Source organism: Sinocyclocheilus rhinocerous, unplaced genomic scaffold (genome assembly GCF_001515625.1).
Source record: "Sinocyclocheilus rhinocerous isolate Xijiao unplaced genomic scaffold, SAMN03320098_v1.1 scaffold675, whole genome shotgun sequence".
In the NCBI taxonomy this organism is placed as follows: domain Eukaryota; kingdom Metazoa; phylum Chordata; class Actinopteri; order Cypriniformes; family Cyprinidae; genus Sinocyclocheilus; species Sinocyclocheilus rhinocerous.
The window spans coordinates 525931-553920 of NW_015629520.1; the positions used below are offsets into that span (position 1 = coordinate 525931).

Consider the following 27990-nt stretch of genomic DNA (forward strand, 5'->3'; position numbering starts at 1 on the left):
ATATTAATTCTCTCAAATATATTAAAATAGAAAACAGTTATTTTTATTTGTATTTATTAGGGATGCACCGAAATGAAAATTCTTGGCCGGAACCGAAAACCGAAAAAGAGGAAACCAAGGCCGAAAACCGAAACACCGAAAGAAATTATGCCAATTATTAGTACCATTGCATTTATGGCTATGACTGTGTACTAACTTTACTAAAATCAAGGCATTGCAATTGCATAAATTAATATTAAAGTTTCAAAGAATAAATCAATTACAAATTATGCAAATATTTATTTAGCACATTGCAACAATGCACAGTATAAAATAAAATTCAAACTAAAATGTTTAACTTGACCCCACTCATGTGTACATTAAATAATAATGTACAGGCCTACGTGACCTTAATTGTCATTATTTACCTCTTTTTTTTTTTCGTTTTTGTTGATTTGCCTAAAGAGCATACCTGTGAGGTTACGATTGAATGAAATATAATTTTATTTATGTCTCTGTATGTGATTTTAGATGGGTCATACAGTTCTGGGAAATCTATTATACTTAAAACAATCTTCTCCTCTATTTTTCCAATAGGCAGTTCAGTTAAATGTTCACTGATTGGTTGAAACCAACGCGGCTGCCGCTGCCGCTCTCAAAAATATAAAATATTTGTATCTTTGGTGGCACCTGCCCGTGGAAGCGGCAGGATTTTGGGTGCACGAGCACCGCATACGCTCCGCCTCCGCGCCGCCAGCGAAACCGCCCGCGTTTTGCCGCTTTCCGCATGTCTCCCATTGAGAATGTACTAGACACTCACGACTGCCGCGTACCGTGTGAAAGGGCCTTTACTCATGGGTGTTGATTATTTTCCAAATATGGAGGATAATCATATAAATTTTTACAAGTTTGTACATAGAATTTCTGAAATTTTGACCCTCTAAAGACTGGCCCACACTAAAAGTTTTTTATAAACCTTATCAGATTTTCAAGATGTGAGAGACCACAAACATAATGATAAAAACTCATTGATTTAATGGTTTTGTTCCTATAGTGTGAAGTCCTGTGATGTGACCAAGACGGCACACCACACACTAACCGATTTCATTTCCAAACAGCCAGAATCCCATCTGTGAACACAGAAAATCTCATCAAATGTGACTCTAGAGTAAACAAATGGTGGACAACTTCATTATTAACAGCATTAGTCTGCTATCAACGGCTCAAACCTCCGTTACTAGGTCTAAAATGATGTTTTGAAAGTAGCAGCGGCAGCGTGGGATGAGACGCGTAAGAAATTAATCCTACACACGAGTGTTTTAAGGACAATTATCTGATGAATGTTTTGAAATACATCATCTGTACAATATTTGAGGTGTGGTAACCATAGTATAAGCGGAATAATTGACTCAGTGCGTTGACTTATTAGAAAATCATGCACACCCGAGGTGTAACGACATCACCACCTCAGGTGTGCATTATTTTCTAATAATTCAATGGCCCATCGTCAATTATTCCTTACATAATTACTGTATTCAACTTCATCAAGGTACAACATTTTTATGTAATTTCTGTTTTTGATAGTTGAAATTTCAAGTTTTGATGAAATTGTTCATAAGTTATGTTCATAATGATTCATCCATTCTTCAAACCGCTTGTCCTATGTAGAGTCACAAGAGTTTTAGTGTTGTTTAGTTTTGGTATGTTTGGTATGTTTCTGCATTTGTAAGTTGTAATAATTGTTGCTTGGTGCATTACGATATTTGTAAATTGTCATAATTTCAACATTGACTACAAAGTAAATTTTATAACTTATGAATCCTGAAATTTCATTAACCTACAATATTAAACAATTTCTGTTTCACTTGTAATGAAGTTTCTGCTTTCGTAAATTTGTAATAACATTTCGGCTTTTGTAAGTTATACTGAAATTTCGACAAAATGTGATACAAAAATCAAATCTTGATAATTGTAAGTTGTAATGGTTGCTACATCCCTAGTGGTGGCTTTACAGTAATTGTAATTTGTAGGCGCTCTGTCTTGCTCTTTCTCTATGTGATGTCTACTAACCGTCTCTTAACTTGCAGTGGAGTGGAGACCGGCAGTCTGCCCTGCTTCTGAGCTCATTAATACAGAGGTAGCTCCGAGGGCAGAAAACAGCTCTGAGCTTTGGCTGGAAGAGTGACAACATGAGCCTCCTCTGTTCTCTGTCACTCCTGTGCTGAGCCCTGCAACACTCACACGGTGAGGAGGAAAGAATGAAAGGGAGAGAACAGGCGTTACACGCTCATAAATCACGGCCGCCCACAGCCCTGGGTTGCTGAGGTTGGCGACTCCACCACAGGGTGGAAATGAGCCGTTTTATAGGAGCACAGTGTGGCGTTTGTAAAACGCTAGAGAGCTTTTCTCAGCCCTCCCAGGTTGCCCTGTCCCCCAGTGTCATTGTTGAGCCCGCTCAGTCCCCGTCACAGCCGTGGCATGGAAAAGACAGTTTAATTTCCTTAGCTGGACCCTGATTTATTCTTCAAATATATGGCTTGTTCTTCATGTGCAAACATGTGTGGTTTTAATTACCATGAAAGTAGCATGTCCGCCCGTGTCAGCATTGGATGTAGGCTTTAAACTTTCAGAGTCTCTCGCTCTTAACTCTTTCCTTCTCTCTCAGATGGCCCTTTCTCTCGTGTATGATGTTTGGCTGGTTGCATCGCTTGTCTTTTCCCCAGGATTGAGAACAGTGCGCTCTGTGTGTTGGTCTACCTCAGAGGGGCGGCACACAAAAGACCCCCTGTTTTGCACTCCCAGAGGCCATCGTTTTACTCGCATATACTGAAAAAAGTTCCCTAGAGGAGAGTCAGTGAGGTAGGTAGGGAAGAGAAGGAGGGAGTGGAGGAGCTACGAGGAAACACGGGATGATCTTGCAGTGAGGGCTTCAGTAAACCTGAGCACAGGTTAGGCCAAGTTTGTGGGGCCTTAGTCCTGTTTTTTGTGTTTATTTTTGCCAGAGGAGTACCAGTGGCTCTGTCCCGGAAGTACAGTCCTCAACCCTTGCGGTCCTTCCTCCTTTGGTAACATAATGCCACACAGACTGCCGGAAAGTTGTCTATTGTGAATTCACAGAGGGAACATGACAAATGGGATATGCCATGGAACGGTCAGTTGTGGTGAAGACCACAATTCTTCAAGTTCACGTCAAGTGTGGCCTTTTGACCCTTTCCGTCCTCCTCTAGTGCAGATTTGGGCAAAAGGTGCATATCGCCACAAAGGACACTCTTGTGAGTACACTTCTACACTATAAACAGACAAATGGGACACTCTAATACAGTCAGTACAGTGAAGACCACAAATGTGCAAGTTCCTCTTGAGTCGTCATGTTGGTGCCGTGGTGATTCTTGGGCTGCTGTGTAGTTGTCTGCTGTAAATTGCAGGCTCTGTGCATCAAGGGTGTATAGTTGCCAACAAAGGGCTCCAAGAAATCTTCTCAATGGGTTTTCACCAAGAAACTTTCTCAGTGGGGACACCCTGTGCTCTTGTGCTATGCACACTGCCACAAGTATGCAAGGTCACCAAGTGCAGCATTCTTGCCGTCCTCTTTTGAGTCTGAATGTTGGTGCCATAATAGCAGGTGACTACTCAGTAGTTTATGCAGCATTGAGTGTGATCTCTGCCAAAGGCAACATCAAGGACACCTAGCAGTCACAATAAGGATGTTCGCGGGCACCCTTCTGAATCATAAAACACATGGGACACTGTAGAGTCTTGTGGACTTCAGGGATACTTTCAAGTTAAGGCTATTAAAGGACAAGTCCACATCAAGTGTTCCATTTGGAACAGGACCAATGTGTCCGAGCATGAGCGGCAATGGCTAGACTGCAGCTCCGATAGTTTCAACTTTAAGACACTTGGACCCTGCTTACCGCAGACCTTTATTTACCATCAGGTGCATGTAAATCTTTTTAATCTCAGGATGTATCCAATATTTATTCCACATATAACCCCTTATATACGTTTGTTGAATTTATAGATGGAACCTGCCTCATTCCTCTTGGTGGATATGTTCCACAGGTCACATTTTCCCTCCCTTTTCCTCGTCCTTTTATTCATCATCAGTCAAATTGTCTTACATTTGATTGAGAGCCTCTCTAATCCAATATTAAATATTGCACCGCTGCCCGACCAAATGTTCTCTGTAATTGGGAGTGCCGAACGCCTGAGCCTCCCATAGCACATTTAAAACGGATACACTGTATTTGTTTTCTTTTTTTATCCGTCGGAAGGCATTGACGGTTTTACAGTCGATTGGGGGAGGGGGCCGTCTGCGTCCAGCGTGGGCGGAGGTGAATAGTGGGGCACATCGTGATGAATTGATGATTAGCTCTGCATTGTAGCTTTGTAGCTGCCCCCCCCCACTTATAGCTGGTTACTAATATTTATGGTGCCCGGCCCGTTTAATGGGGCCTGCCGTGTTCGGAGATTGATGGTCCGGCTATTGCCCCTCTGTTTAACCTGTGCAGGCGTAAAGCTGTCAGAGAATAATATTGTAATCTGGAGGATGAGGACGAGGCCAGGTACGGTTCACAATCTTTCTCTGAGCGCACCACCGCTCGAGGCTCGGCCAGCACTTGGGAATCACTGTTCAAAATTCTTAACGCATGCTATGCTACTGTCTCCCAAAAGAAGGCAGAGTTTAGCTGTAATTGTGTTTATAGTCAATTTATAGTTAAGTATCTTAATAGTCAGGGGTTAGGGTTAAGGTCTCATCACATAGCCCAGTGGAATCTCCAAAGTCTCCTGTCCTCTGTGACACCTGTTCACTACTCACTATTCAAGTGAACACATATATAGAGTGATTTATCACTTCCTACAGATCAGTACTAGAAATGTATCCACCTCAACCCAATATCTTCCAAAAAAATTTAATTTCCACTATTCATTCAATCATATGTTCTTTTTATTATTATTATTATTAATTTGTTAATTCATTAATTCTGTTTATTATTTAGTCATTCATTCTGTTTTTCATTCATTCATTCTGTTTATTTAGTCATTCACTCTATTTTAGTCATTCATTCATTCATTCATTCTGTTTTAGTCAGTCTATTTATTGTCCATCCATCCATGCTATTCATTCATTCATTCTATTATTTAGTTATTTATTCTATTATTCAGTCGTTCGTTCGTTCATTCATTTTCATTCATTTTATTTAATATTATTTAGTCATTCATTATATTTAATCAATTTAACTCAGTTTACCACTTCAACTAAAAGAAAATTACAGATCAGACTTTAAAATGATTCGCTGTGAACAACATTCTTGTTATTATGCATAATAGGTAGAATTATTTTTTTATTTTTTTTTCTGGAGACATTAGAATTTTAATAACAGGTTATAGTTTTCTAACCAGTCTAAATATATAGAGCTTTCTTAAGACCAAAAAGTTTTTTAAAATATGTTGACTGAAATTTTTTTTAAAATCTACATATACCTATACCATTTAGGTTAAACCAAAATCACCTTGGATTTCAACTCAAACCAAGATTACCAAGACTTGTGACCACTCAGCTCTCTGACATTGTCTTCCGGAAAGAGACGTCCGAGTTTATCAGCCCCTGAACATCCATCCATCAAGTGTTTTTTTTCAGGAGCTGATCGATCATCCTTATCTGACAGAATGGGATGTGTGATTGTCAGGAATTTTGCTTGTTGGACCACACCAATGTGCTAGAGCTGACTGACAGCATGCATTTTTTTGGTCTGTGACTCAGGAGTTATTTAGGAGTAATTCACACCCATCAGCCAATCACTCTTATTTATTTCGATTTCTGGACTTGAATAGTGTGGTTATTGGAGAGTTTGGTATTCCCTGCTGTGAAACAACATCCTCTACTGGGGTACCCCTCTGAAGACTAGATGTTTGTGACTCGTTCATGCTTGTTAGTTTGTGATTGCTGCTAGTGCGGCCCAAAGACTAAATAAACAGTTTGAGGCTCAGCTTGACCTCTTGACATTTTCCTTTGTTCAGCACGTCGTCTTATCTCCTCATGTCTTCAGGCTGACAGCCATCGGACTCCTCTGTTGCTCTCTGTCTGTCTTTCTCTCTCTTTCCATCTCTTTCTGACAGACTTGTTTGTCTTTCTTTTTCAGGGCTAAGGAGTATGAGACATGCATGGAAGCCAAGACCCAGACCCCCGACTCTCCGTACAAGGCGAAGTAAGCGCCCCGCTCCACTTTTAAGGATCATATAGCCAAGCTGAGATCTTCTATTGAGTACTCATGTTTTAATAATGTCTTTTTAAATCCATGCTTCTGAAATTATGCCAGCGCTTGGCTTTCCTTAATCAAACCTTTATTGTTTTGCCCATTAAATGCAATGCAATACTGATATCTAAGCGGTGCTGTCACAGATCTCATATTACAATCCATAATTCTTGCTATTTTGCTTTGTGTGGATCAGGTTTTGTGCTCTTGCACAATGATAGTAAAACGTGAAATCATCTACAGTACACCTGTGTGGCATTCCAGCAGTCCCTGAAAAGAGCATAATATATATGCTGAAAATTTCTGAAAAGAGTATGGTTATAGATAACCAAGAGTAAGATATATGATTAGATGAAATTTGCAGGTTAAGTGTTGTTATTATTAAATAAAACTAATAAAAATATTTTTTTATTTAATTGAAAGAAAGCTGAAGAATTACTAAAACTACAACTGAAATTAAAAATAAAGCTAAATAGAAATAAAAAAATAAAGCATGTATCAAAGTTACTCAAATTCAAATGAAAACTGAAAATGTAAAAAAAAAGGTAATTCACATCAAAATCAATGGGAGAAAAAAAGAAATAGTATTTTGCAGAAAGAAAGTTCAGCACATTGGAAAACACTTTTTTCCTGATTGTTTATTTTAAATAGTGTAAAAAGGTAATGTTTTATGTATTAAATTGATATCATAAATATGTGACATGCAATAAAATTTCTTGATATAACATTTTTTATATAAATTATATTTTAATTATTAATTATTACAATAATTTTAATGTTATATATATATTCAGGTAAAATTATATAAATACCATATGATTTAAACATTTGTTTTCACAATCCAGTAGCAAGAATAAGGGAGCAGAAATCTGGTAAATTATTGTGAAAATAATGCAAATTTAAAATTAGACGGTGTTTTAAATATTTATTTTTGGGGGGGGTTGGTGTGACCCAAACATGTTTTGACCCAGGTTTTTGATCCAGTTGTGTGTGTGTCTTTGCTTCCAGGCTTCAGCGTCTGGTGAAGGATCTAGTAAAGCAGCAGCAGGTGCAGGACAGTGGCCAGTGGGCCAGTAACAAAGTGTCTGGCCTGGACAGAACCCTGGGAGAAATCTCCCGCATTCTGGAGAAGCAGGTTTGTACATCTATCTCATGATCTGTCTTTCTTGTCTGCTCTGATGTCCCTTTAGAGCAGTGGTCTTCACTATTTTTTTCATGGGAGCCGCACTGATAGGGCAAAGTCAATCGGAGAGCCACTTTTACCGCGAAGTATCAAAAGTTACATCCAGTCATAAATAGCATACATGTCTTTTTATCAATCTGTTATATGCAATGCAATGCAATACAAAAAGGGGCTATCATTCTTTATCATTTACCAGTCAAATTTGTAACTGAGACAAGATTATTTAAAAAAAAAAGCAGGATTACCTTAATGCTGTAAAGACCTTAAGTTATTTTATTTTTTTATACTAGCCCATCATGTATCTAACCATCCAAGTGCACATTCGGCGTTAAGAGCTGTTAAGATTAAAACTGGCAACTCCGCAGTGAGTCAGTGTCATGGACGTAGGACAGAGCAAGTGTAAATATCTTTTCTAGTCTATATTTCCATCTTGTAATGCAGCTGTTTTAGATTTTTTTTTTTATATATAAATTATTTGTAATAGAGCAGACACTGTCTGACCGTGTCTACACCGGACGCGACAGTTGTCGTGCCGCGCCCTGCTGCGCTAAAAGTCTGTCTACACTTGACGCGACAAAGCGACAGTTGCAAATCATTTGAACGTAGTGTCAGTACAGTTCGTCATAAATAGAACGAGGCATCAGTTTACTGATGGGGATCGTGTCACATCGCATGGCGCCGCGCCGCATCCAGTGTAGACAACATCACTGGGTTCTATATATTCAAATACAGTGCTTAACAATTTTTTTTAAAACAAATTTATGTAAGGTTTGTGCCACTGCTGCTCTAAACTAACAGTATTGGTGATTATAATCATTTTTTAGCTTTCTGTATTGGCAAGTCCTCCAATGTGCATAAGCTCTTTAGTAACAGTAGTTGACTATTTCTATGCTATAATATAATTATTGCTGTTATCTATGAAAAAAGGCAGAAAAAAAATAGTCAAGCACTTTATAGTGTTTTTTTTTCTCAGATACCCAATTACAGTCAAAAAGTACCTAAGCAATGCCAGCAAGAATGCAAGCTGTTATGGAAGGCATAGGAGGACATTCTTGTTAATATGTGAATAAATACTAGCCTACTTAGTTTGATATTTGCTCAATAAATGACAATAACATTTTTAGATTTAAACAATTTTTTGACAGATTCCTAAAATATTTGTGTTTTATCTTTATTATGATGTGTGTCTAATAAATTGTTAAGCACTATTTTCATAGCATTCAGTTGACACGTTTGTTTAAAGGACATTGGGCAGAATGTGGAAGTGTTTTTTGTCCAAAAAAGAAAGAAAGAAGAAGATCCGATTAATCGATTAATCGGAAAAACAATCGGCCAACTAATCGATTATCAAAATAATCGTTAGTTGCAGCCCTAGTCATATCATCGTATTATTTAGTGCCATGCGAGCCACAAAGTAAAGCTTGGCGAGCCGCATGAGGCTCGCGAGCCGCGCAATGAGTAACACTGCTTTAGAGTGACATGCCCTCTAAAGTAATATTCCTGAAAAGATTCCAGAACTTCAGAGTGCAGTGCTATTTCTTGACTGGGGAAAGCTGGAGATCCCAGTAATGACTGAATGGATATATGGTGTCTGTTTTTTGTCTGTTCATCTTTACTACTACACAGTCACACCAGGGTTCTTCTGGGACTGTAAGCATCTGAACAGTGTTCAGACCAGTTTATGTCAGTGGCTTGTCTGATGTCTAGTCTATGTGGATTGAATGTGTATTTGTGTGTGGTGTGTGTGTATGTGAAGGGATTTGACTTGAAGATAAGCCTCCAGGCTGCTCTCTAGCACCGACTCCCCTGAACCGCCGGCTTTGGCTGCCGTCCTCCCCGTCTCACAGTCTATGCAGAGTATCGCTTTCCATCCCCAACTCTCTGCCCTTGGTTATTTGGTAATGAGGGCCAGGTTAGCTGCTTGTTTTCATTGCTGCAGATGTTATTAATTGGCAGAGATCCCCGTTTGTCAAACAGGCGAACATGTTTCTGAGCATTTGGCTGGCTACTGTTGTGCATTGTGGCTTTTATACAAAAATATGTTGGTTTTTCAAAAGTAAATATAATCCAAACGGCTTAAGTTATAAAGCAGGGAAGCTTTTGAAGATGCATTTTGGCTATCACTCACATTTTTTTAGTGTGCTTCCAGAGCTCTACTAATATCCCACAATTCAACATGAGATGCGAGATTGTATCCGGCAATTATAAAGAACTGTTGACTTTTTAAGTTTTTGATAATGTTTTAAAAGATAAACTGTTCTGAAAATCAATTCAATTGTTCATGTCAAAAATTACTTATGGTACTGATTATTTAACAATTTTTCAAATTTATTCTTGTAATCCATTGGCATAGTGTTTGCTAAAGCATTGCGTAAAGTTATCTCATAATGAGTAGAATGCCTGCATTTAGTGTTTGTCTCAGACAATTCGCATTTTCCAAAGCAACTCATTTGTGGGTTGCCTAAATGACTAGTTGACTAATCAGTCTTAACTGGAACCCCTGTATAATTAGACTGGTTTCAGGTTCACCTGACCCCAGTTGAACCTTAGGGGTTGTTTACATAAGACATGTTTTTGCATCCAAAAATGACTAAATGCAGCTCAATATAATAAAACAATGCAGGAGATTTGAGACACGCTAAAACTTGGACGCTCAAAACGCTGTGTGTGTAACTGAACACTCAAAAAGCTATGAGGAGTGACAGCTGTAAAAGATGTTCTTCTAAAGGCCCATTCTCACCAAGGGCGATTAACTATAATTAAAGTTTTAACAATCATTCTAATTCTAAGAGAACAGGGAAGTCCACACCGCGACTATAATGATAACGCCACAGAAGAACGAAATCGTAGGAATCTAGCTGATGAATGATAAAAACGTTGACAGCCAATCAGAATCCACCCAACTTTAAAGCATATGAGCATTTAAAGCAGCAGAAGACATAACTGCAGTTCAAGCTTATAATAAACAAAATTGTATCGTGTGTTGCTGTGGACACTAATATAGTTATTGTTTTAGTTGTCTTTATAGTTTTTGTTCTTGGTCTGAATGTATTGCGGTGTAAACTGGCTAACAGCTAATGCTGTTAAAACAGAATGCTAATTAAAGCACTGCCACTAAAGTTAACAAACACTAAAAAACCTAGGACAAAATTTAGACTAGTCGCTTTGACTAATCAACTAGTCAGTATTTGATCGACCATTGTGACCCATCTCTAGTATACATCTCTATAAAGAAGAAATGGATTGGTGACACGTCACATTTTGGTAATGAAACTGGACTTTTACGGTTAATTTTGGTGCCATTCTGTAATACACTCATCAAATGAAGGGATGTGTGGTTTGGTGGGTGCGTGTTTGTGGGTGGGTGGATGGTGCATTGATGGTGTGCCTGTATTGACCAGTGGGAGGAGATGTGGGTTGTTAATGGTCTTTCTGGAGGGAGAGGAGAAAGGTAAGAAAGACAGAAGAGGGTGGTAAAGCTGAGCTAATGTGCAAAAAGGAGGGCTGAGGGAGGGGAGGAGAGGAGTTCATAAGCTGCTAGAGTAGAGTGAAGGGGATGTAACGAACAGTCATAAACCCAAAATGTCCATGACAGTGTCCACTGGTGAATGATGGTGACTGTATTAAATATTTCAAAGTGATGAGACTGTTTAAGATTAAATGTTTTGAAGTTAGGTGATGGCATTTAAAGGAGACATATTATGCCCCTTTTTACAATATGTAATATAAGTCTCTGGTGTCCCCAGAATGTGTCTGTGAAGTTTCAGCTCAAAATACTCCACAGATAATTTATTATATCATTTTGAAAATGCCTATTTTGAGTGGATGCAGAAACACCGCTGTTTTTCGGGCCTGTCTCTTTAAATGCAAATGAGCTGCTGCTCACCACCCCCTTTTCCAGAATAGAGCTGCGCCATTACAGCTCGTACCTGCTAAAAACATCTGTTTTGGTTCTGATTATCATGTTTATCACGCTGAAATTATGCGTTTTAAACCATATGAGTTTAAACTTCTGTTATACGGTTTTCTGAGCGCACACATCTGAAGCACACGGACAGAAATCTGTGTGGCAGCAGCAATATACATTAAATAAATCAATAAATCCACTGCTCTCTTGTCTCCTCTGAGGCTGGGACTGTAAATAGTGTTCTGTGCTCGTCTGTGCAGCCAATGACAGAACAGTTAGAATGTTTTGCTCAAACTTTCGCCATGGCATTAGAACTAGTACACCATTGTCGCTTGCGAGAAAACAATAATGGCGCCATGGGTGTAAACTTGCAGATTAAGGGGCGGTAATATTATAATGAGATCCCTTTGCCACGTCACCAAGGGAGCGAAATCAGACGCGCTCGTTTTCTCAGACGCTTGCAGAAAAAGGCTTACCAAAACAAAGTTACTGGGTTAATCTTTTTCAAGTTTCCTTGGTTGGTAGATGCACCGGGGACCTGATTATAGCACTTAAAACCTGGAAAAGTCCGATTTTCATGATATGTCACCTTTAAGTGACTGTTTTGAACTTGATTTACAATACAGATGTCATGGAAGTGCATTCTGGGATGCCACCAGTGAAGTCAGTAGACATTAAGTTGAAATTAACCCAGAATATTCTTTCAACAACATGTTTATTATACCTTGCATCTAGCAAGGTAGGTCTGAAGTAATTTAACACAGAAAATATAATGAACATGCTTCACATTCCCTTCAACAGATTTTCTCAGATCAGACCTTGTCATCTCATCACCCTCTCTAGGCTCTGTACTCCTTAGAAGTGTCTCTGAATGACAGCTTCTATCAAGAACATGAGTACATTTCTTGTGTACTGTCCCCAAGGCCTCCTACACAAACTCATTCTGGAGATTTCCACAGAGAACTTGCTTTAAAGAACTCCCGGCGTCTTTGTTTTTGTAAGTTGCTGGAACGGTGAAGTGCTTGTGGAAATGTCAGCTCCTCAGGCTCTTTCTTGTAGCCTTTTGGGAATAAGACTCTCGCTTAAGAGTACAGTATCTGGACTTCATTTAGACTGTCAGTCACAGCTGTGGATTCCTCCAAACCGGTTCCTGCAGTGTCCAGCTAAGGTCTGCACGCCACCAAACCTGGGCAAGTCTGTGAATCCTGGTTGTCAAGGCAGTTCCGCCTGTAATCGCAGGACAAATTCAAATAAATACTCTTCTCCTCCTTCATTGGGAGTCTGCGTAGACCCCTTCCCCCTCAGCCTCACCTCAAGTCAAGAGCGTTTAGATTATTTGACCTAACAAGCATCTCTCATGTCACTGACTCACCTACAGATTTGTTTTTTTTTCCTCATACCCATATCTGATTCGGTCTCCACTTTCTCCACTAATTCCTCGAACAACACCAGACTCTCCGCGCCCCTTCTAGCCCCTCAAGCAGTGCGGCCTCCCCCTCTCGTCATTCCTCATGCTGACTTTGCTTGGGCACAGTCTCCGACCTTTGCCCGCCTCTCCCACTGAGCCCTCTAATGGTTTATTTTGTGTCAAACCAGGTTTCAGTTTGTCTCCGGGAGAACTGGCTGATCGAAGAGCCTTTTTTCCCTTCTTGTCGTTCAGGAATATTCAGGAGAGTTTCTAGTTCCTCTGATCTGCGCTCTCTTACCTTAGTGGAATGAGCTCACGTATTTACATTCTGCCAGGGAGTGTTTGTCACTGCTTTCAAATAAAGAACAGGTCGAGATCGACTGCCTTTATGACACTTGAGGGACTGTCAGGAACATTCTGGGCCTGCTGGGCCAGCCAGTATTTACATTTTCATTTGCCAGCTGTCAGGGGTTGGCTCCCCTTGCTGGCCAACTGGTGGCTAGCTGTACCTGATCAAGAGGCCCAAGGCTGTGGAAAGAGGCGCCAAGGGGCCCTTCTAGCGTTGTACTTGCCCTCAATCCATGTTTGATGACCTGGGGTAGATAAAAGGATCCAGAAAATGTTGGCGGAAGCCTTGGTTGAGAGTGAAGAACAACATCAGTGATTGACTATGTCAGTGTTGCTTGAAGATTATTAAGCAAGAGGTGAAGTCTGCTATCCAGTCCAATTGGTGGTCAATCTTTATACCTCTTGCCATATGTTTGGCTCAATGCCAGATTGTCTATAGCAGTGGTTCCCAACACTAATCTTGGACTACCCCCCAATACTGCACCTTTTAGATGTCTCCCTAATCAAACACACTTAATTCAACTCATTAGAAGAAACTCCAAGACAAGAAATAGATGTGTAAGATAAAGGTAACCTCAAAATGTGAAGTGTTGAAGGTACTCGAGGATCTAGGTTTGGAAAACACTGGGGTCAGTTGCATAAAATTAGCCTCTGTGTTATGACTGTGTCTTTAGAACTAGTCAGACCAACTAGCAGTTAGCCAAGGGGTAATAAGTCTTATTTTTCAGATTCAAATGAGAAAATATATGTTTTTAGGTAACCAACTTTTTAAAAAAAATCTTAAAGAAGAAAATTAAACGACTAACTTGTAAGACTAGTCCAATTATTTTGTGCACCCGATCTCTGGTCTATTGTGTTAATTTATGAACATTTGTGACATTTAAAACAACAAATACACATTCTTCAAGTATATTTTCTAATCTTACATGTTTCATTTTTTGTCTTCAACCTCAAAACCAATTGACAAGAGAACAAATCATAGTTCTTGGTTTTAGGATCATTGAAATGCATGACAAGAACTACATTTTTCAACAAGCCTCTTCATAAAGATGTGTGAGGTGATTGGGTGTTGCCTCTCTGCTGCTGAGGGACAGGTCGATCTTCAGGAATTAGCTAGTGAGTTTAAAAAAAAAACATGGACATAGTTTTTACATTCCTTCACCGTGTGCTGTCAGTAAGGTAATTTTCAAACCCTAATTGCCTAGTAATTCTTTTGTTCCACTTGGCTGTTGCTTGTGACTGTAAGAGAGTAGAGGATTCATGTTTCCCCTCAGGTGCGTGTTTGAAGGGGCATGAAGACAGCTATTAGAAAAGTCAGAAATCCATGTTGGAAAGAATTAACCTTGGGTGGCTGATTTTTGGATATCAGCTTGATATTTTAACTAATAATTTTGTGTAGCTTTCCATGTTCTCGGTCAGAGGTTAAAAGAAGCACTCCATGAATGAACTTGGCAGTTTGTGTTTTCCAGAGTTAAAGGTTTATGATTCTGGCATGCACAGTGTTTCTTGCTGATTTTGGGTTATATAGCATGTACTGTGGTTCCAGTTTGTAATTGACATTCACTCTTCAAAATTCCCAAGGTTCCTTTTGATTACCCTCACTTGTTTCCAATGAACAGTTGGTTCCCATTGTTATCCTAAAACTGAACACTTACTCCTAAATTGTTTCTTGCTCCCGCAAATTATCTTTGAGCGTGTACTTAAATGTGTGCTATTAAACCTTGTAAAAACTAACTTATTGCTTTACTGTCTACAGTGCTCTTGATGTGGTTTATAGCTCTTTTCCTTTCTCGTAATGTCAGCACTTCACTAAATGGGATCTGTGTTTATTCTTCTTTGTGTATTTCTTTACTTCTTCTTGAGAACAAAACACAGAGTTGTACCTCATCTGCATGCCAGCACTCTTATTCATTCTGAGATTTGGAGCTGTCACTGTAACTGGAGGGGGCATGTTTACATCAGCACTCCACTTGCCAAAAGATGGATGGGCCTAAGACGGAACCTTGGTGAACCTCTTCGTCAGTGAATGCCCCAGCCATTTGTTCTCCATCTGTTGCAAGAAGGGGGATGCAGCATTTCAGGAGTGTTCCCCTCCCCCTGACATTTCATGTTGGCTAATTAGAATGGTTTGTAGGAGGTGAACATGCAGGCACATCCAGCCCTCCCTCCCACTTAATGTGTACCCCACACCCATACCCTTGTCCTGGCCAGTCAGCGGGAAGCGCAGCTGCCTCGCCCTTTGATTAGCTTTGCCTAAAATGGCCACCCTTGTTAGTAATTGGATAAGATTGCTCAAGCCGTATAATTTAGATTTACTCTGCACCCTCCCTCCTCTCTAACCACCTGATCTGTCTTCAGGTCTTCTGTTTGAGTCCCCTATTAGAAAAACGCAAGCTCTCATCCTATTATAGTGTCAGTGGAGTGTTTGTTGAAGGAGGTCGGCACACCAGGCAAATCCAACAGCACTCTGTGCAGAATTGAGGATTAGTATCAGCTTTTTACATCACTTCCAAACACATTTTTATGGCATGCCATGTGATGTTTTGTCATATTACAGTCTGCCCCGATGATTAATGTGATTGCATAGTATCGTGACCAAGTTTACAAATTAATTCAGAGTGGAGACGCCATGCCAAGTAGCTTTGTTTAACGCTGCTGCTGAACTGTTACATACGGCTTTTAAACTGACTTTAGCATTTTGATACACAGTCTCGCAAGCAGTTGTTTTTATATTCATTAAGCACTTTGAGTATTTAGAGCAGTAGGCATAATTTTTTCTTAAATTTTACTCACTTTTATGTATTGTTTGTAGTGGCATTGAAATGTTTTGTTCTGTTGCCAGAAAATCGCACGAGTGGAACACAGTGCCACCTTAGTTATGTTAAGATACAACTGGCATGTTAACACATTATTCCTGCTGTTGTAGAGGCATGCTGGTTGCAAATAAATAAACATTTGGGTTGCTCGTCTGACGTGACCTGCCGAAAAACCATATCAATTCCAGATGACTATTGAGAATGGGAAGCCCCTGGCAGCATGTTAAAGTTGCATTTTTGGTAACAGTGAGCAGAAGTGCACAACAGTATATGTCGTATAGAAGATTTACTTTAATATTGCTGTACAGGCTTCAGTTTACTTTAGGGTCAGTCTAATAAAATACAAGCATGTTGTTTCTTGCCTAGATCTAAAAGAATCAGAAAGACATTCATGTACGTGTATAGCTTGAAATAGGATATTTTTTTATGTCTAATATTGCCACTTGTTGCCTGGGGTGCAAAGTACTTGATTAATTGCGCTTCATTACTATACATCAAATGCAAATTATTTAAAATATAATTTGAGTACTATTGAAACTGAATACTTGTACTTTTACTTAATTACAGTTCTGAAACAAAACTTGTCCTTTTTTTCACCCCTTACGATTTTGTTTAGACTATTAAAGTACTTTTTTATAGGTCATCATGATGTGCATCTCAGCAGTCAATTTCAAAATGTAAAAAAAAGTTTGCTTTTTATATTTGGAATAGTTACTCAAGTAACTAGGCTTTGGTACTTTGACTCTTAACACACTACCCATACTAACTTAAATATGTTTCTCAGTACTTTTTACTAGTGCTGTGTTCAAAATATCGATACGACGATGTATCGTCACAGAGATTTGACGATACGAGTATCGATACAGCTGGCCTTGTATCGATATTGTGGCACGTGTGCAGTAGTGGACTACTTAATTTGTTAAAGATTTTACAACGTTTAAAATTGAGTAGAAAAGTGCGAGGTTTCTAAAAAAGAATGAATAGAGCATTTACAGCTCTGGCTATTGCCCAATCAAGGCCTTTCTCCTTACTTTCCATATTGTATTAATTAGATTGCTAAGTATGCATGTCATTAAACTCTTTGTGTCTTCCTTCATAATCTGTCAATAAGCCAGAAAGGGCCAGGTGAGACACCTCCCTCTGGACTGAGTTCCACACGCCATCACTGTACAGGCCCCAGCTAACCCCTCCAAATGCCTCTTAAATAGGCCACCATGAGCGGCCAACCCTCATGCCTCTGGAGCATTTAGCAGGGCTGTACTGATGGGTGCGCTGTGAACCCACTCGGTTTACTGTTGTGACCTAGTTTCATCCTCACGCTGTAGGCAGCGAGGCTCCATGGTCGTCTTCACCTAGCTGTCAGTGAGCTTTTCTTAATCCCAGCCGCTGTTCAAGCGTGCTCCACCTTTGGTGTATCTGACAACAAGCTTGTTCCAATCTCTTAACCCTGGCAGAGGTTCAGTCTTCTCATTGCCACCGGATCTCCAGGAATGAGTCTTTGGCGGCGCTTGTGATTGACAGGAGAGGAGCTTATATGTAATTTTGCAAAGCGCTTCCTCTGTTTGCTGCTCAATATGTTCAGGCTTGTTGGCAGCCCCCGCCATCCCCTGAACAAAAACATCTTGAAGTGCCTGACTTTGAGAGCCGTCACATAGCATGCGAGAATCTGACCTCATTATATGGAGTAGGTGCAACATTCTCTGTTCTCTTCTTTGCTCTTCAGTCCTGCAAATAAATGACTCCACTGCTGTCACTTTCAAATTTAGAGTTGTTGATTTATGTGTCGTTTTGTGGCAACACTGGGGTCGAACTCATCGCCAACCTCTGAGGCACTTACTTCCTTTTCTCGAAGTAAGGGAGCTGGGGAATTTGGACGCCAAACCGTATGACTCATTTAAAGGGGTTCCACTTTGAACTTTAAAGAATTTTATGATACGAGTAAAAATGTCACCTCTGTAAACAGTTTGATTTGAGAAGCATGTCAGTTAAATGACTTTTACGTCTCCTCTTACTCAAAGACGCTCATTCGCTCCGTATGAGTTTCAGGCACAGTTTGGTTGACCTCCCTCTTAACAGTTTTACGGCTGGTATCTATGATAACCAATGACTGAAGGTTGCATTTGAACGTTGACAATTTGAAAATCCTGAAATAACTTCAAATGCATGCTGGTCAATGACGTGACGCTCATATTTTTTTAGTCGTATCTATTAATGTTTTGAAAATATGCTAAATGCTATTCATACACACAGTTACTGAATATTTTTTTAATATGAAATTTTTATGGGGAGGGATGCAATTATACTGATATCATAATGAAGAAAAAATCTTAAGAAATCCTTAAGTAGCTTGGCATAATCTTTTATTATTATTTCTTAGAAAAAGAAATAATAGTGTTTAACTTATTAATATTTGCAAAAACTGTTCGCCAAATCAACGTCATGTGGTGTAACCACCATTCAGAAAAAACAGGAATTATAAAGAGGACCCCTGCAAACCCTCATTACTGTGTCAAGGTCAACAAGTTTCTTAATTTCAGATAATTTGACATTTTTATGACAAGGCGAGGTTTGTTTAGAATGTGTAATGTCATGTGGTGTAACTCTCTAAAAGCAGTGATTTATGAATAAATTCATGATAATTGTAAAAAAAAAATAAAAACTTCAAAACAGCATACATTTTTATAAGTAATGTGCATATTCAAATGCGTTTTCTCACATGGAATATGTTGTTACTTTTTACTTGGTTGCACCACATGACATTTTTAGAGTCATCAAATTTAAACTCTTGTTAAAAAATAGCATAAGTTTTTCAAAATCAGAATGCAGAGTACATTTCTAAGAACTTTTTTTTTTCCTTATCAACAGTCTTTGCTATTGACCCATGCATACGTTTGACTCATTTGTGATGTAAAATGTTTCTTGTCCAGTCTGAATTTTGACTGTATGTATTCCCTAAGCTCTTCTTTGTCAAACCAGACCACCCCTGCTTTGTGTGCAGATATGCGCGTCTGAGGGGAGGGGTTGTGCACTTTTGAGATTCAGTAGGAATTCTTTGGGGATCACTTTTTCAAATTTCACTCCAGCTCCCCTCTAGAAAGCAGGAGGCGGGTAACGAGAGGATACCTCCAGTGCCAAAACAATGTGATACTTGAGTCTGCTCACCTCTCCGTGTTTCTGACCGTTTCTCTATCTCTCTTTTTCAGAATAATGCAGATCAGGAAGCGTTTCAGGTAGGAGGGGGTTTGTCCGCTCTGGAACAGATCCTACAGGTTGTCACCGCGGCCTCCAGTCCCACTGCAGTCCCACGTATTCCTCACAAGTGAGTACCAACATAAACGTGCAGGCTCACCTTCACATGATAGCACTTTTTTCCCCCCAATAGTTTTAGTAATTGAGATGAATGCCATGGAAATAAGTATACTATATGAAATCACAGTATAAGAAGGCTTTTTTTGTAATTTCAAGGTGTCATTTAGGTAATGCATTGAAAAAAATATCACCTGAAAGAAGAATTCAGAATTCTTGTCTTGTATTCATCTTAAATGTGTTATACAGCTTTTTGTTAATTGCACGACTTTTGTTATTCACTTTGTAATTAGCCTTGCTGGCATTAAAAACAAGTAAATTAAATAAATAACATTGGTAGTTAAACACACTTTTTAAACAATTTCACTGTTTTTATAATGATATGGCATCTTATAAATCACACAACACAATGCAATGGCCAAAAAAGTCTGTCCACAACTTTTTGTATTGTCCATTGGATGCTTTTTTTTCTGCCACTGTAATATAATGTTTTAAATGATCTTCATATATTCAGGCTTTTCTCAGCAAACATTGATATAATGTATATGCAGTTAATTTTGAATAATTTATTATGGCATATGTTAAAATAGTTGTTGCGTCCCTTCTTAAATCAAATATACTCAGTCTTTTCTTTAGAAATCTTGTATTTATCCTTTTTGCCACTTTCAGTAATAGTGATAGTCAGAAAAAGGACAGGAACTGATGATGAAATTGGCAGGATTGGGATCAGGAAACCGCTCGACCACAGCTCTGACTTGTTAAATAGTTTTTGTTAAATTCTTTCATGAACTGTCCACTTTTTTTTTCTTGCTTACAAACTGTCATTTTTCTGATCATAATTTGTGGCCTTCTTCCAATCCCACAAAGTGACTCCGGCTCAGCTGTGAAATCATTTCCATTCCTTCCAGTACTCCGCATCACAATACATTTATAATGAATAAGAATGTTCCTTGTTTGGAAAATAAAAAGCATTGCTTTTGAATCATCCATTTTGCACTCTTTCCTTGGCCCCTCGCTGGTACACAGAAAGCACATTTGTCCTATCCGTCACTTGGAAATGGGGTTTGAATGGTGGGTCTGGAACTAGTGGTGTTGGCCAGTCGATAACCTCAGAGAGCGGCTATTTTCACTAGAGCGAGCTCCTAATGGACTTCAATAGCCTCTTTGCCTTCCTCATTAGCATTTGCTGTTTTCCAAATCTCCCTTAATGGAGAAATGCTACTTATATTTATAATGCTTTTACAGGCCATCTAGTGTTTATTGATTTTTCTCTCTCATACTCTCACTCTCGTTCTCTGCGCCTCCTTGTCGTTCAGTCATTAATTCCAGAAAATTTGAAGTGGGCTTTAATATTATAATGAATTTTTATGAACTTCAGTTTTTGAAGAGGTTGAAACTGCATTGCATTCGACTATAGGATTAATACACCCAAAGAATGAAAATTAAAATTCAGTCATTATTTACATGCTAATGTCATTACAACCCCAAATTTCTTTCTTCAATGGAACTCAAAAGGAGAAATCTTTAATAACAAACAAGTTGCTCTGTTAAACACATTTATATTGAATGGGGACTGGAGCTTTTATGCTTAAAAAATAAATAAGTAAATAAAACAAAAGCATCAGACAAGTATATAATATGACTCTTGCACTATATTCCAAGTAATCTAAAGGCGTACAATAACTTTTCATAAAGAACAGACACAAATTTATATAATTACTCAAATTTAGGTCATTTTTGTGATCTTCATGAAAGAGTTGTTCTTAGATCTTTTGAATGAATCTGTTGATCCAGTTCATAAGACCTGAATAATATGTTCACTAATCAGACTGATCCATTTCTCAAATTCAGCCAACTGACTCGCTGGAGGGGGAAATTATTAGTGAATTAGGATTTACATTTTGGTCTGTTCGTCACGTAAAGTTATCATATTTCAAAATACTTTGAATAGAAAGCATATGGACTACTTTTATGATTCTTTTGCATCCTTTTTGATGTTTGAAAGCTCCAGTCCCCATGGAAAAGACTGAGCAACATGGTTTTAAAAATGTCGTCTTTTGTGTTCCATGGAAGAAAGAAACTTATATGGGTTTGGAAAAACATGAGGGTGAGTAAATAATGACAGTTTTATTTATTTTTTGAGAACTGTTACTTTAACCTGTGTGTGTGTGTGTGTGTGTGTGGCATGTTGGGTCAGGCTGTGCAAACACATCTACCGCTATCCTCTCTTGTTTTGAAAGATCCACTTGACTCGCTCAGGAGGAGGTAAAGATCTCTGAGGCATTTCTGTCATTCTTCCACGTCCTGTCCAATCAAACGCTGAAGTGGTCGTTTTCGGAGAATAAAAGAGTAGCCTCACTTTCATGACAGAGGTTCAGCCCTGTCTTGACTTGTTGAAAAGTCTCTCAAGTACAGTGGTTATCCTTAAATCCAAATGATCAGTAAATAAGTCTTTGACTCTCTAATGTCTCATGCGGTGTCAGTGCAAGCTAATGCTTTTATATACAAAATAATTTTCTAATTCAGATTTGTACACCAGTAGGGCTGGGCAACATAGATATAATTTGAATCTGTCTCGATATGTTTCTAAATATCATCTTGATATTTATGTATTTGCTTTATGTCATTATTGCTTAATGCATATTTTTCAATTATCTCTTACTCCCTCCCTCTTTTTTTAACCAAACTTTAACGTAATCAATGCATTTTTCCTGCAGTTTTTCACCAAGTAAACACAAGGAGTATTTAAAGCGGTTATGAACTGAGAAACCAAAATTCCCTTGATCTTTTGACATATAAGAGGTCATTGTACTATAAAAACATCCTGTAAGTTTCAGAACTCAAAACCACTTTATGACGTAATACTGTAAATAACGAGAGAGGCAAATGCAGGTCTACAAAGAAATCAAACGATAAAGATGCTCCGAAGACAACAAGATGCTGTTCAGTGCCAAGTTGTGGAAAAACGTGTTTTTGTTGCGTCTTTGCATCGCCTTCCTTCTGATCCCAACATTAGGAAAGAGTGGATGAACTTTATTTTTATTGAAAATCCAGACCGTGTCAGTAAGAACTTGGTCTTTTTTTCTTCACTTCATTTTACTGTGGATTCATTTACAAACAAGGCACAATTCGATATAGGATTTTCAGAAAGACTGAAACTAAACGATGTTTCTGTGCTGACTATATTGGATCCGACAGTAATGCCGCACCACACGAGTGTGAGTAACTGTTTTTATAATGTGGTCACTATTGCTTTGTTATTACTGAGTATTTGTGCATGTTTAACCTAAATGACAGCAGCATCCATCTGTGAAGGATGTAGCTGTCAAACATAAACAACTGTTAGCCAATCATAGCAGTGGGCGTTTACTTCTGAGTCTACAATCTGCCACGAATATTCAATTCACAGAGCGTTCTGATGAGAGGGGGTCAAACAGGACAGAAAACAGCCTATTACTTCTAAATTATTATGTTTTTTGATCATCGTAAATATCTTGATAACATTATAAGTGGACAGTACAAAATAATAAAAAATGCAGTTCATGACCCCTTTAATATTTTATTTAATATGTCCAAATATAATAAACAATATTATATTTAGCAATGCTTATGAATATTATATTTAGATAGAAGAAGAAATAATAATAATGTATTTAGATATTCAAAATAAAGAAAATAGTTCTGCTGCTTATTATCAAATTTTTTAGATATAAATGAAATATAAACAAAGAATATAAAGATAATATGTCATAATAAAAAAAATTTTTTAATTCAACTGTACACCAATAGGGCTAGGTGATATAGATATTATTTTAACCTGTCTCAGTGTTATATCTTGATATGCATGTTTTAGCTTAATATAATTGTATCAGTGTTTTAAATTAAGCAATGCTATTTTCTAACAGTTTTTCACTATATGAACATATTATTTAATATGTATTAGATATTTTCTTTAATATGCTTCAATATAACATATCAGCAATAAACAGCGATGTCAAGCAATGTATGTAGATGAAAATATTATTATTATATTTAGATTTAAAATACAAAAAGAAAATAGTTGTGCTGCTTAGTATTTTCCATGTATATACATACATGCACTACTTTTTGAGGAAAGTAAGTTTTTTTTATAGTAATTTTAGTAATAGTAATAAGTAATCTCTCAAATTGATATATAGTAAAAACGTTCTACATACCAAATATGGTCAGATCAATGGTAGCACACAACAGGTTTCAGTCAGTATTGCATTTTTTTTTTTTTTTGCTACTTTCTTTTGGTGTCCTAAATTGTGTTTCTCCTTCTTTAATCAGCCTATCTTTACCCTTATCACTGTCTGTGTGTCCTAAGGCCATATGGTGCTGAACCTGTGATAACCTTTAAGCGGTCAGATTATTCCTACATGTTTCCACCAGCTTCTCAAAGATGTGAGTGGAGCTCCAGGTGGCATCCACATCGTTGTTAGCAAGTTCTGGGAAATTTCATGAACAAAGAACCGCAAAAATGCTCTTAAATACCAGACTACTTCAGTTTTGCAAATAATTGATTAAATTTCCACTAAAATTGCAAGCTTAGACAATTCGCTGGGAGACAATCGGTCTCCATGAATTCAAGTCAGCAGTGACTTTTGCTATGGCACCAGGTGTCTGTGAAGAGCACGGTGCAAGCAAATACGTGCTAATCGTTCCCCCTCATCTGCACGCTATAATGGTTGGCTCAGACGCTAACCCTTACAGCAGCGCTAGTTTATCTATTTACTGTAATGCTGCGTATCGATCGCCTCCTTTCAGATAAGCTGAGTGATTTACAAAAAAGAACAACTACGGAGATGCCGCTGTAATATTACCCACATGGGAGAAGGATTCCATCTTGTTAGCATTACATTAATGGGCTAATTCCACAGTGAGGCTCTGTTAATGTCCCTGTGCAACCCTGTGGCTTGGAGCTGAGTGTTTTGGAGGGAATCGACAGCTAAGAAGGAAATGGGGTCGGATGTCTGGAGCAGGAAGGCCATTTTGTTTGCATGAGTAAACCAAGGATAGTGAGCCGGACCAGGAAACTCATGCAACAAACTGAATGTTAACCCGCTCACTAAATTTTAAATATTATGAGATTTTGATGAAAAAGGGTTCATTAAATCAACCCTCAATGCACACTTTGGCAATAGAATCACCATTTACTTGGCAAACTAATATATATATATATATATATATAGAGACTCTATACTTTATAATTTATCTTTGCCACATTTATTGTTATTATATAAAAATACTACATTGATAAAAAAAAAAAATCCTGAACGTATTTCAGTTAGTTGCCAACATTTCGTGTATTTTGATAAAGCTAAACCTGAAATAAAATTTTTAAGGAGAGAGAGAAATATGTAAAGGCAAGTGAAATATCTGTGTTAAACTTATAGTTAGCCTTTAACTCAAACACTGGCAAGTGGAATCTAGCAGTTTATTAGCCAGTGGATAATGATCGACATTATTTGGCCACGTAGCATGGAAATTTAGGGTGCTTTCACACTTGGTACGATTGCCTGGTCCGAACCAGAGTTTGATTGCTCCCTCTACCCCTGCCCCCGCTGGTTTGTGTTCATACTGTTTGTTTTTGTTGTTTTTTTTGGTTCCGAACAATGGTACATTTGTGTCATCAGAGTGGCAGCTTTTAACTAGAAGACGGGAAAATGAATGGATGCTTACTTGCTTCATTTTTGTACTTCAGATTTTGAAAATTGATTAATTTCCAATGCAACAACACAGAACGGCACATGCGTCTGTTTGACGGGACTGTAATGCAAAGGTTCAAAAGAATGCGGAAGATATAAATTCTCTAAAGTGACGCTTATCAGGAAAGCGAGTGAGTTACACATAAATACACAGTTTGACTAATTCATACGGCATTAATAGCGGCTCACCTCCGTGATTTAGTACGATTGCGTTCACATCAGAAGCGAAATGTACCAGAGTTCGCATGAACCGTACCCCAGACCACCCTTTTTAGTTCAGAAAACAGCGTTCACATTATCCAAACGAACTGAACTGTGATGTCAAACGAACCTGGGTGCGCACCAAAAGTGCTAGTGTGAAAGCACCCTTAGTCGCATTATATAGAGGGTTATAATGGTCAGGTTGGTCAGTGCTTGTGTATTTGATTTATGTTGCAAATGTCAAATGCTTGTTTATAAAGTGTTTATTTATTTATCTACTTTTTATTTACAAACTACATTTTTTATAATTAGTTTTTTTTTAAATTATATTAGAATTAAAACGTTTTTTTTTCATTTATCATATATCATTTTCAAGGCACAGTGCATTTTAATTTGATACACAATCAAGTGTCACTTATCTCAGTTTAACATTGAGGAAACATTTATGTTCAAGAACAGAGAAGTGGATTTAAGATTTGGGTCGCAGTTTTAAGGACTTATCTTTTGAGGTGTGAATTTGTTAGGAAGCATCATGTTTTTAGGGATCAGACTTGTCTATCATGTCATTGCAAGCAGTGTACAGTCAAACCGAAATTTATTCAGACACCTTCAACATTTCATACGTTACCACAGTTTATTCATTATAGTTTAGAAAATGGTAATAAAATATGACAAGAACTCAGAGTTAAACTGTGTCAGAACAAATTCATCTTGATAATGTCAGATAAAACTTAAACAAAACATGGTCAGGTCAAAGTGTCTGAATAATTTTTGGTCCCAAATTTTTATCCATTTTACTGGTAGTCCACTGTATGAAGAATTTGTGTGTATAATATGTCAGAGTTTACTTTATTTTGATATAATCACTTACATAAAGAGGCGGGACTTTTATTTTGACGGCACTGAGAACGGCAGCGCCTGAGCACACACTGCTCACATTCTCCCTCTTGTTCGCTGTCGTCGTTCAGTTCTGTCTAATATGGATAGAAGTCTATCTAATAAGCAGATAGAACTGTTAAACAAATGAATTCAAATGTATACAAAAAGTATTTTAACGATTGCTTTAATATTATTAGTAACAGAAAGGCAAACATTATAGTTGAGATCTTGTGACGTGTGCATTTGTATCCTGCATGATCGCGTGTTCTCTGCATGTCGGTCCGTGCGAATTGAATGCGGACAGGAGGAGAGTTCAGCTTGACTGGATATGCGCGATCGACAAACTTTAAACTCGTGATTTTATATTATGTTGCGCTTTATGCATTTGCCCACAGTCATATTCGTCATGCTGTATGTAAAATGAGTGTTACCTTGGCTTTATTTGAAAAAAACTCAAAACTACTATTCTCAGTTGCTGCTAGAGCTAGTTGAATGCTCTGTGTTAGTAAATGGCATTTTGCTGCCACAATGTCTCCTGTGTCTAGATTACAGGCAAAAATGAATTGCATTCAGCATTAAGACTCTACTCTTCTAAAACAATGTTTGTCTGGGACCAGGTGGTCAGGGTCGTTAGTAATAATTTTTGCTTACACTCAGACTTCATGGAACTTTTCAATCCATTCAGGAAAAGACCAGTCCTATTGTCTCCCAGTAGGGGTCACTGCTGAGGAGGAGAGGTGGAAGTCAATGCTGTAAGGTGGGCACTGGACCAGACTGCTGTCAGCACACAGACCCCTCTCTTACAGAATAGAGCTTAATCCAGTCACACTCATCCCTAGAGCCTCACACACACTCACAAGTCCACAGGTCGCTCCTAAAAGGTCACAAATGACTTTTAGTAAAACTAATCCTGGACAGCAACAGGAAATCACAGAGGTCTTGCACACATCAGTGAAATTTTTTCGGAGCGCTTGCGACTGCTAAACTGATTGCCTGACTGTTTGACTCTGGCTGTCTCACTTTTCTAAGTGGAAGTGCACGCATTGATGCGCCACTGCCTGTCACCTCAACCTCCATGTCACATGATGACTAAATGTGCCCAGTGAAAGCTTCTCGCAAGCTCTCTCCAAGTGGTATCATTTCAGGATGCCATTATGTGGCATGTCTATCTGCGCGCAAGTGTGTGTGCGCCGTGTGGTGCGTGACAGCTCGCTGGGACTTTTGCCCCAGCTTATGGCCAGCCTTTTGTGGAACAACGGGCGGAATAGATGTCTTGGAATCATTCAGGATATCGGGAAAGATCAACGGCAGAATCAAATTAAATGTCATTTGGATTGCAGTGAAAGGAAGGATTGTTTGACAGGCGCTTGGAAAACGGATTTGCTCGTCACCTTTTCTCATCAGCTCCAGATCCCTTTTCTGTCCCTCAAAGGTATTTTTTTTAACCACTTCCTGTTGAAAAGCAGGTATAAATGTTAGACTGGCGGTCGAAGACTTGCCTTAACTTTACACCAGGAGTGTGTAGTTCTGCTCCTGGAGGCCTCCTTCCAGCAGAGTTTAGCTATAGCCCTAATTAAACACACTTGAATTAGCTAATCAAGGGCTTTAGGAATGCTAAAAACTTACAGGCAGATGTGTTGGAGCTAAACTCAAGAAAGTGGCCCTCTAAAAGCAGGATTGGACATTCCTGCCTTATACATTTCTCAATTGGTAGAGTGAGACACAAGCATAATAGATAAAAACATGAACCTTGAATGCGCTGTCAGTCACTTTGAATAAAAGCTTGAAATGCAAATATAGGGATCATGCTGACAGATTTGGAAATGTGAACTACAGGCCCAAGTGAAGCTATTTTCCTGCTTGATAGCCAATTTACATGGATGACACTCAGAGACCTTAACATAAGACCATTTGTGTTAGCGGCCATGTCCAGGTTTGTCTGTGCAGTGCTTCAAAATGTAGAGCATGCTAGCTTCA

At 38.5% G+C, this 27990-nt stretch overlaps 1 protein-coding gene across 1 annotated transcript in view; it reads left to right on the forward strand.

Moving 5' to 3' along the window:
• Positions 1-27990, forward strand: part of LOC107739079 (S phase cyclin A-associated protein in the endoplasmic reticulum-like) — a 119348-nt gene that overhangs the window by 50236 nt on the left and 41122 nt on the right. Inside the window, exons 21-23 of the mRNA XM_016551061.1 lie at positions 6123-6188; positions 7245-7371; positions 19102-19217. Coding sequence (XP_016406547.1) covers positions 6123-6188; positions 7245-7371; positions 19102-19217 — 309 coding nt within the window. The remainder of the gene's footprint in view (positions 1-6122; positions 6189-7244; positions 7372-19101; positions 19218-27990) is intronic.